Source organism: Lygodium microphyllum, chromosome 1, assembly GCF_053477565.2.
Source record: "Lygodium microphyllum isolate KBCC chromosome 1, Lygodium_microphyllum_v1.1.10, whole genome shotgun sequence".
Lineage (NCBI taxonomy): Eukaryota > Viridiplantae > Streptophyta > Polypodiopsida > Schizaeales > Lygodiaceae > Lygodium > Lygodium microphyllum.
Genome location: NC_141135.1, coordinates 177,561,054 through 177,570,481, shown reverse-complemented (window position 1 = coordinate 177,570,481; position 9,428 = coordinate 177,561,054). Strand labels below are relative to the sequence as shown.

The 9,428-nt window shown below is 38.4% G+C and overlaps 1 protein-coding gene across 2 annotated transcripts; it reads right to left on the bottom strand.

Annotated features, from left to right (window-relative positions):
* Nucleotides 1-486: 486 nt before the first annotated feature.
* LOC148042013 (microtubule nucleation factor SSNA1-like) lies at nt 487-3,017 on the bottom strand. Of its 2 annotated transcripts, none has more exons than XM_087689007.1 (4): nt 2,710-3,017; nt 2,035-2,430; nt 906-1,105; nt 487-791 (listed from the first exon to the last, which is right to left on the bottom strand). In XM_087689007.1, the coding sequence occupies exons 1-4, from the start codon at nt 2,753-2,755 to the stop codon at nt 720-722; spliced, it is 714 nt and encodes a 237-aa protein (XP_087545133.1). In that variant the 5' UTR covers nt 2,756-3,017; the 3' UTR covers nt 487-719. The 2 variants fall into 2 exon arrangements, with proteins under 2 accessions (XP_087545133.1, XP_087545138.1); XM_087689012.1 differs by having other exon boundaries at nt 2,035-2,285.
* Nucleotides 3,018-9,428: the final 6,411 nt, after the last annotated feature.

The following is a 9,428-nucleotide window of genomic DNA, read 5'->3' as shown; positions in this document are numbered from 1 at the left end:
TCTCTCTCTCTCTCTCTCTCTCTCTCTCTCTCTCGGGGGAAAATGGGTAGTGGATGAGTTTTCAAATGTTCTTTGAGTCTACTAGGTTAAAGACTTGGAATTGTGGGATATGCCTTTTAAGGCATCTTGGATTATACCTTAAAGCCTCACACACACACACACACACACACACACACACACACACACACACACACACACACACATGCGCATACACGCGCGCACACGCACACACGCACACACGCACACACATCAATGGACTATTAAGATTACTAGGGAAATCAAACAAAAGATCAAAATTAATAAATATTAACCATGAAAAAGTTCAAGTTCAAAAGCTTAAACAACTTGAAGGGTTAATTCATGATTATATATTGTTGAATTTTAAAAATTGTTAATATAATGCTCAAAATTTGTGACTTAATGAAATGTGCAAGTTGTAAATTCCATATTTATAATGGATCAATTTTGTTGTTGCGAATGCTCATATTTTTAAAGAATAATTACAATAGCTTCTTACACATTTTGACTTCCAAAATTATTATCTTCAAGTTTACTTTAAAGAAAGATTGAGAGTATGGGTTCAGTTTTAGGGTGTGCATGGATTATGCTTGAAGACATTACTCATTTCGCATACAAATGTATTTGAATCTTAAGGTGTGGTCTAATATCATGATAAATAACATTTTTAATACTTAATTAATGAACACATATTTAAAGTCTCATCTCTTGTTAGCAATGTGTATTGCCTCTGTCTTCAATACATGCAACAATGCTTGAGAGCTTTCCACTATCTGGAAAAAAAAATCGTTTTTTAAGGATATAGCACAAGTGAATATGAATGAGAATGTAAGTCATCAATAGATACATAATGTGGCAAGAAATAGATACCATGAATAAGGCATTACCTTCCCATATGCTGCTTCCACATCTTCAATTGTTTTGTCATATTCATTGATGTAAGCATACTTGCGAGATAAGCTCTCATCAATTTCAGCAAGCCTCTTGGTAAGAACAACTAAGTCTTTTTGAATGCCGGCCTTCTCTTCTTCCTCCGCTTGTAGCATTTTTGTGATCTCATCCCTCTTCTCTCGAAGCTCATCAATGCCTAATTATTTTGATTCTTGAAGATGCATGTTAGGTTTATATTGCAGTTATGATTAAAAAACTAGACACTCAAACACATAGGGTAGATCCACATTAAGATGGGATGAAAGTTTAGGTATGAAACAAAGTATTTTAATAATAGATACAACCACCAAGTAACAACATTGTAAAGTTGGGATAATGTTCTACGTGGCATGCAATGCAGACTCGTCATATGATTCCCACTCTAGATTAAGAACACCTCAAAGTTTCTTTAATATGATGGAAAGTACTACAAGCAAATAGACATGAAGCTAGGCTGGGTCTAATGTAGACCTTAGCTTCACTGTGTTGTGGCAAAAGTAGAAAGAGTAGTGAGTTTCGATTGCTAGTTTACATTTAGATGAGTAAGAGAGGTTGAATATGCATTGCCTAGAGATCTATGCACGGGAGATGTCTAAGGGCTATCATTATGCATAGTTGGATGTGTGAATACTATGAAAGAAACTTGTGATGGGAGTTCAATTGCTTAAAATGTTTTTCCCTGGTTTGAACAATGTGGATGTCCTAAAATATTAATGATATCGAGAAACTAGGATAATAAGTTTGTCACCTATAACTTTGTGGTAAGGTAGATCCTTTATGGTTCTTACAATGGAGACAATATAGGATCCTTATTAGAAGGTAGACATAGTCAAATATCCTCATCTACGTTTGCACACTTTGTCTTTTCTTTTAATGCATCAACTTTTTTTGAAATGTTTGGTGATGTAGACTTCATACCAATATGTGCACACTAAAGGCAAGACATGGGGAGAGTAGAGCTCACATGTGCACCCTTTGTTGCCTAGGATGTGACTTTAGGTGTGGAATCCTTGATGATAAATGTATATGTGATTTGAGAGAGAGAGAGAGAGAGAGAGAGAGAGAGAGAGAGAGTCTTAGACTTACGTTGAATGAGCTCCATGGAGTAGTCTTCAAGCTCGCCACCGCCAGTGGAGCGACTAGTCATGTGGACGGGGCATCTGCAGGGGTCGATGAGGCGAAGGTAGCGATTGGTCGGCCTCAAGAGACCGCCATCGCCGCCGCCACTTAGGCCACAGAGGCTGCTTCGGACGCTGCCCCCCCCTCCTCCTCCTCCTCCCCCCGCGGCAGCGGCAGCAGCAGACGAGCCCGCGCCGCCACCGCCGCTCGGCTGCAACCTGCTCAACCCACCATCCCTGTCACTCGAGAGTGATGAGGAATCCGTCGTGGACAGCTTGGGCCGCTTCACCCCACAACTGCACCACCACCACCCCTCCTCCTCCACCCTCCTCCTTCCTATTCTTGCCCTCCTTTTAACCCCACCTAACAGCACATGCCAATAACCACCACACACGTTCAAATGAGCCCACATTCTCTCTCTCTCTCTCTCTCTCTCTCTCTCTCTCTCTTCATGTTAAGAAGAAAGGAAAAGTACTGCGTCATAACAACTGATCAACAATGCATTGTACTGTGACGATTAGGATCTATTAGTTCATGCTTCGGCAATTCAATCGTTATTAGAGCGATTCTCACAGAGCCGATTCAGGCCGCTTTGATTGCGCAAAATTGAATTGATGGGAGAATCGTAATGAAAGGGGATACCTGATGCAGGGAGAAGGGAGTTCTTGCAAGGCTCGCTTGGAAGCATACATTTGACCTTTCACTGGCGTCTCCGAGCTCACGCAAGGTAACCAAGGCTACTGCAAGGTAACCAAGACAGAGACACACAGACAGAGAGAGAGAGACACAGACAGACAGAGAGAGAGAGAGAGAGAGAGAGAGAGAGAGAGAGAGAGAGCGAGGATGGTGGGACGACCTTGAAAACGCGTTAGTAGGTTTCTCCCGCAGCGGTTACACCGCCCATTCACTTGAAACCTCTATCGCTCTGCTTAATTAGTGGCATCGGACCAAGTCTCATAATACGCTACGTGCCTTGTGTACGATGGATGTATCGCGCATTACTTACAGATCTTGTGTGTAATTGGCGAGTGCGTATTTGCATGCATTTTACACACGAAAATATTTGTATTGACTGAATAAATTGCCACAATAAGCCATGTGTGATTGTGAGGTGACTGGTTGAAGAATGGAATCCAATGGTTTTGGGTTTTCCTTTTTCGAATTGGGTGTTGACTATTAGTCATGATGGTAGGAGGTTTCTTATGGTGTTGTGGGCAATGGTGGAGTTTGCATGTACAACATCTTGAGGTAGTAAAAAATGTTCCGGCTGGGGTACATCAAGATTAAGTCTGACATTTGGATTCCGTCGACCGAGTTGTCCCAATTTGCACTTTTGTTGAATTTTTTTTTTCCATAATTCCTTAAATATCGATTTTGAAAAGACGAGATCGACGTCTACATTAGGGTACAAATGCTTGTAAAGCTCCACTAAAGCGTCTTCTGATGATTAGATGGTTCCTTTTTGTTTATCTAAGAGGTTCATAAAAATCTTGAGGCATTTCGTAAAATACTTCCTTCGTTTAATCCCATAGCTAAAGGTAAAATCAAGATGGACACTTTTCGTTTCCTACTGATACGAACCCATGTTCTATCCCTTTTGTCTATCCCCAGTTTGAATCTTCCCCCCCATATGAAATTATAGTGCTAGTATACGCGGAAACTCCTTTATGGTCTAATTCGCGGTTATAATGGATACCGGGACTCTTTAGTACTTAGTTGATAAGGACCCTCGCGATTCCATTGATTACAAACGTTCCTTCGGGATTCATCCAAGGAATGGACCCGAGACATACAATTTATTTCTGTATTGATTTGTTCCTCTTCCAAATCGATTGAGCCGGTACATATAGATAAGATAAATATGTGATACATTGATATACATCATCTCTTTCTTTAATTGTAGGTTTTGATCACTGGTACTGCCCGGTAAGTAATCAAAATTTCACTTCCTTATTTGCATCTTCGATTTTTGGAAAATTGTTTGAGCTCCTCAAAAACAATTTTTCACAAATGAAACAGTTGAATCCCCTAATTTGGATTCTAGGTTCCGGCAATACAAACGTTTTGCTATCTCCTCCTAATGTTATCTCAAGAGTATCCCTTCCCCATGGTTTTACTTTTTTTTAAGCTACTGGGTTTTATGGATTTTATGTTATTATAGGGACCATAGGCGAGTGAGCCGAGTGAAAGGAAACTATCTGGCTCGGTTTGGAGAGCATTTTATTAGGTTATGTATTTAAGGTAAGCAAGGAGAATGTTTTCATTTCGTCCCATTGAACTAAGCTTACAGTTTCAATGCCGGATTTCTGACTCTACCTATTTGGATGGGTGTTTACCTTGAAACGTTTTCAGAATGTATGCATACTTCCGTGAGTAACTTAGTGCAACACGAAAGATTCGTTTAAATTAACCTATAAGTGATACAATAAATTCTTATTAAATGACCCTTAAATCGGTTTGGTTTAATCACCAAGCCGATCATGTCAAAAACGGTTTAAGCGTCGTGTTAAGCAAGAAAGAAGAACAAAAAGTTTGGCAGTTTGTCCAGCTGACCTTCTTTCCCAAATGCAATTTGTTACCTAAGCGTTATCACACAGGTAGATCATTAGCCAAAAGGCTACTAAAATAACTAAAAAAACAAAAGCAACACAGCGTTGTTTTTTCAGTTCCAATAATCTTATCTGTTAATTTTGCATGGTTTTCTTTATAGAAATTATGGCAATATTGCCTCAGTTTTACTAAGCCTAAAAAAGTGCCCTTTTCTACAATAAGCACCTATCTTAATCATAACAGTATGATCTTCTGAGATTATTCAAGTATCCGTATTTTCTATTAGTTTCCAAAGTTTGCGGTATATTTGTTTAACGTTTATAACCTGTTGTCTTTTTTCATTATACTATAAAGTTAAGATTGCTTGCAGTTGACTAATATGTTTAATCATAGCCATGATCTGGAGACTGGCAAACCTTAGCCGGTATGATAGCGGTTAAAGACATTAGGTGTCTGCCCGGCTTCATTTGTATCAAAAAAACTTGATCATTCAAGTATTAGTAGAATTTTGAACCAATTATCATTGATCGACACGATGAGGATTTATGCTGGGAGGAAGGTGGAGGCGTAACAACTCCTTTGTCCATTACGTTCGTTCGTTCCTCACGGGCCACGGTGATAGCTCCTATTGAAGCAACTAAAAGAATTATAGAAAGAAGTTCAAAAGAAACCAAGAATTTTGTTAATAATTCATAGACGATCTGTTTAATATCACTTTTTTAAACCAACTCTTCAATAATTTTTGATTGATCAATTGAAAAGTAATCATAAGACCATTCTATGTTTTAGGGTTGGTGATACAAAAAGAGTTGCGCAAGCCACTGGGTAATAACAGACTCTTTGGTTGGATAGGAGTTGGATCCTACTGTTCTACCAGTAAGCATTACAGCAAATACAATCAAAACATTTATAGCTCCTACATAAATGAGCAATTGTGCGGCAGCTACAAAATCAGCGTTTGGTATAAGGTGGAATAGGGATATGCAAGTAAGAACCAATCCTGACATGAAAGCAGAATGAATTACATTAGCGAATGATACTACCTGATGGAATACCTAATTCTATTAGGATGAACATTTCTAATAGGGGCTAACCAAACCTAGTTCTAGATCCACGTGGTTGTACTTGGACACTTAGCTAAAGTTTTTGAGAAATGCCCTGGTTGAGCCCATTTCTCAAAAGAAGTTTTTATGGGATCCTTTTCCACCATAATCTTGACTTTTGGTTCCGGTGAACGAATAGTCATCGAGATTCTCCTCTCTTTGAACGGAGGATAGCAACAACCTACCGACAGGAGATGCAAAACTTCTAAGAGATTGGATTTCTATAACATAAAATACCCTTCTCCTCTATGAGTTTAAAACTGGAATGGCTATGGTAGAAGATTCATCCGTGGCATGCATTTAATCTTATTATTGCATGGCTCATAAGTGCTTCATGGACCTTGTGGAACGAACTATTTGTTTGAGAAGCTCGAGAGTTTAAATATAGATAAGGGAGGGGGCCAAATAGGGGACGAAAAAAGTTTTTGATTCTTATCAATTCGTTTGCCTCAACTCTTCTTGCTGATTATCAATCTCTATTTACCTCTCCTGGCTTGCGACAAAAATAACGTCAAAAAGTCATGATTATTAAGGACCAAAAGCCAGCAGCTCTATATAAAATTATTTAATTCATTACGGCTCGCGGTCCACTAAAAGAATTCGCCATCATTCCATTGATTCTCAAACGGATACATAGGTTTCAAGTAGCAAAATAAGAAATCACATTACATACCAATTCAGACTATCTATTCCAGTTGTTATGGTTCTTGAGATATCATACGAACACACATTTTGAAATCCCAATCGATATTTGTGGAGTTGATTATCGACAAAACAACCCATTGCATGAATGCGGGCTCTTCTCCAAACAATCAAATGTCCTCTGCTTACCTGCAAGTGGTGGACCCAAAACTGGCTGCCAAGCCAGACAAAGTACTGTTAATATGCTTATTTTACTAGGCCAGGCTCATAAAAACATTTGAATGACAAAAGAAACCCTGCTTACATCGTAAGGTTTTTGGTTCACGGCAGATACTATAGGCTTTCTGCCTTACACATCTAGTAAGAAAATGTGTAATTCACCGGTTTTGCCGAATACTTTCTTGAGATTGAGGCATAGGTGCACTTGCTGTGTGCTGCCTTTACTAAACGAACTTGGGCCTTTTTTCACTGAAACGTTTGCACCCTCTTGTCGTGCATGTACAAAAAATGTCATTTTTCCATGGCCCAAAGGGCCTTAGCCAAGGCTAGCCATAAACCTTTGTCTACTCATCTATAGTTTGTCCACCTCACCTTTGTCTCGAAAACACAATTAAAAGCTGCCTGTCAAAGGAAAACCTTATCTGATAAGCTGGCTTTTTTTGCGATATGCTATAGTGTCTTAACGAGGTAAGTTATCTCATGCATAAAGTAAGCTAATTCCATCTCGCAGCAAAACAAAGGCAGCATCCAGATCATTTCCCTATCCGGTAATTTATCCGATGATTCCGTAGTCGCCAAAGAAGCCCCAAGAAGCATCAAACATCTCTAGGGAAATCCATGGAGTAATCTTTACATAACAAGCATTGATTCCTAATGCAACTTCATAAAAAATAATCAGAAATAAAATAAAAAAAATGAAACACACATAATGGTTGCTATGGCTGTTCCTTTAGATCCTGGTAGATTATCTACCTTCCAAGCAGAGGATATGGGTTCGATTCCCATTATTCGCAAGTAACTTTTTGACAAGCAAGATAAGAGATGGCCATAAGGAAACTAACATTAAGCTAATGTTGATTTTCAATGGGTCATCCTATGCCTATCATCATCTCGGTGTTTCTTAGGTAAATGGAAGTAGAGAAAGAAATGGGATTTTCATTTATGATACAATCTTATTGTATGTTGATTTAGCAAACTAATGTCTCCAAACGGGCCTTCATTCCGAAGCGCTGTAGGCTTGGTCCGGCATGCCCGGACATGAAATTTATTTGGCTGGCATTACGGTTTTCACGCCCTTCGGGTGGATGGAGTCGAGTTGACTTAATTAGGCTAATGGATCATAATGTGCTCCATTAACTTTTTTGCGAAACCGTCGCACCTAGCCTTGTCTATTCACAAGGACTTGATTTTCCATTCAAAAATTACATGTCAGCGAATAGAATCATCAGTAATGATATTGTGCTTAAAAAGGCAAATAAATGAAACTACTTAAGACAGAAATAAGAACCCAATAAAGAAAATGGAAAGTAATTTGTACGGATAAAAGGAAAAATACCTATAAATTTCTTTGATTGTGCAGAAAAAAGGCTGGACAGGTACATGTTAATCTAAATCGTTGGTACTTTGAGATAAAAAGAAAAAAACCCATACCTACTAAAGATATGGCGTTGTGGCTTAAGACATTGATTTATGAGTCAAATAATTAAGTTGTCTTGCTCCGAAACAAATTAAATACACATCATTATCGCCAATACAAAAATCAGAATTGCCATGAAATATAGAGCTTCAGTTAAGGATATTGCTCATATTTACTATGTTTACCTGATAACAGTAAAAGCATTAAAGAAAGCAGCTTTAGGAGTTTAGATTCAATTTATTCCTTTATGGGTAATCATTTGTTTTGGCATGAAAGACCTCCTTTCAACCATATTTTCTTTAGCCTTTGATATAAGTCCTATAATGATTCCTTGGGAAACTGAAATATTTGATAATTTCTTTTTCGAGGATAGGGTTGTCTACCTTTTTTCAATTATTAGACCCCATCATTTCTAATAATTGGGTAGAGGCACAAAAACAAAATCTTTCTTTATATATGAGAATACTCTATCTCATAACTAGGCTTACACCTATGAAACTGCGGAGAGTAAATCTAAGCCCGAGGGACCGTAGAATTTTGCGTTATAGATTTAACGTGTAAACTAAACGATTTCAATACTGCACTAATGGTTACATCAAATAACCAACTTAGTGAGAATGTACGTTATCATGGCGCCGGGAAACCATTGAAGCCATAGATGGAATGGCCTACTATTACCACTGTCCTTATTTGTAGCGATGCTGTAGCTCAAGGGAGGACCCCTTCCCATTGCCAAGGAGATCCTTCCACCCACACCAATAGCTTAATAAGGAGAGCACCTGTTGATGGTTAAGAGTTTGAATCTCTTTTGGTGGGCAAAAACACGTAGCAACAGTGACAATCTGAAGCTGATGGCTAATTGCTATGAGAATTCAATTTATTTACATTGTGTAATATAAGACTAGTGGCATGGCATGATTTATGACTGTCCATATGACTGTTTAAGCTTCTATTTCAATTTGCCATTGTCGTAGCTTATCTAATTCATAGTTAATCAGGCCATATGATCCCTGCTCGCGGCATTCTTAATTATTCAGTTAGCATAGATGTTGAGTGTTGAAATGACTTGTTGTTTGGCTGATTTTTGTTGTTTTTGAGAGCTGAATGGTTGATTTTATGAGATGATTGATTGATTTGGAAGTGGTTTGAGAGTGTTTTGGATGATATTGATTGTGTTTTGGAAGTTCATGATGTTTGTTGATGGTTCTGTGATGTTCTGATAGGTTCTGAATGGTTCTGTATACCTTCTGTTTTGTTCTGTTTTGTTCTGTTTTGGTCTGTTTTTGTTCTGATTGTCTTCTGTAAGGAGGGATGGAGTATAGATTGATGAAGAATGAGATATTGTGAAAGCTTAGTGAATGTTTTGTGAGAGTTTTGAAATGGTTTGAGAGTGAGTTATGAAGTTTTGATGACCTTCTGTAACCTTCTGT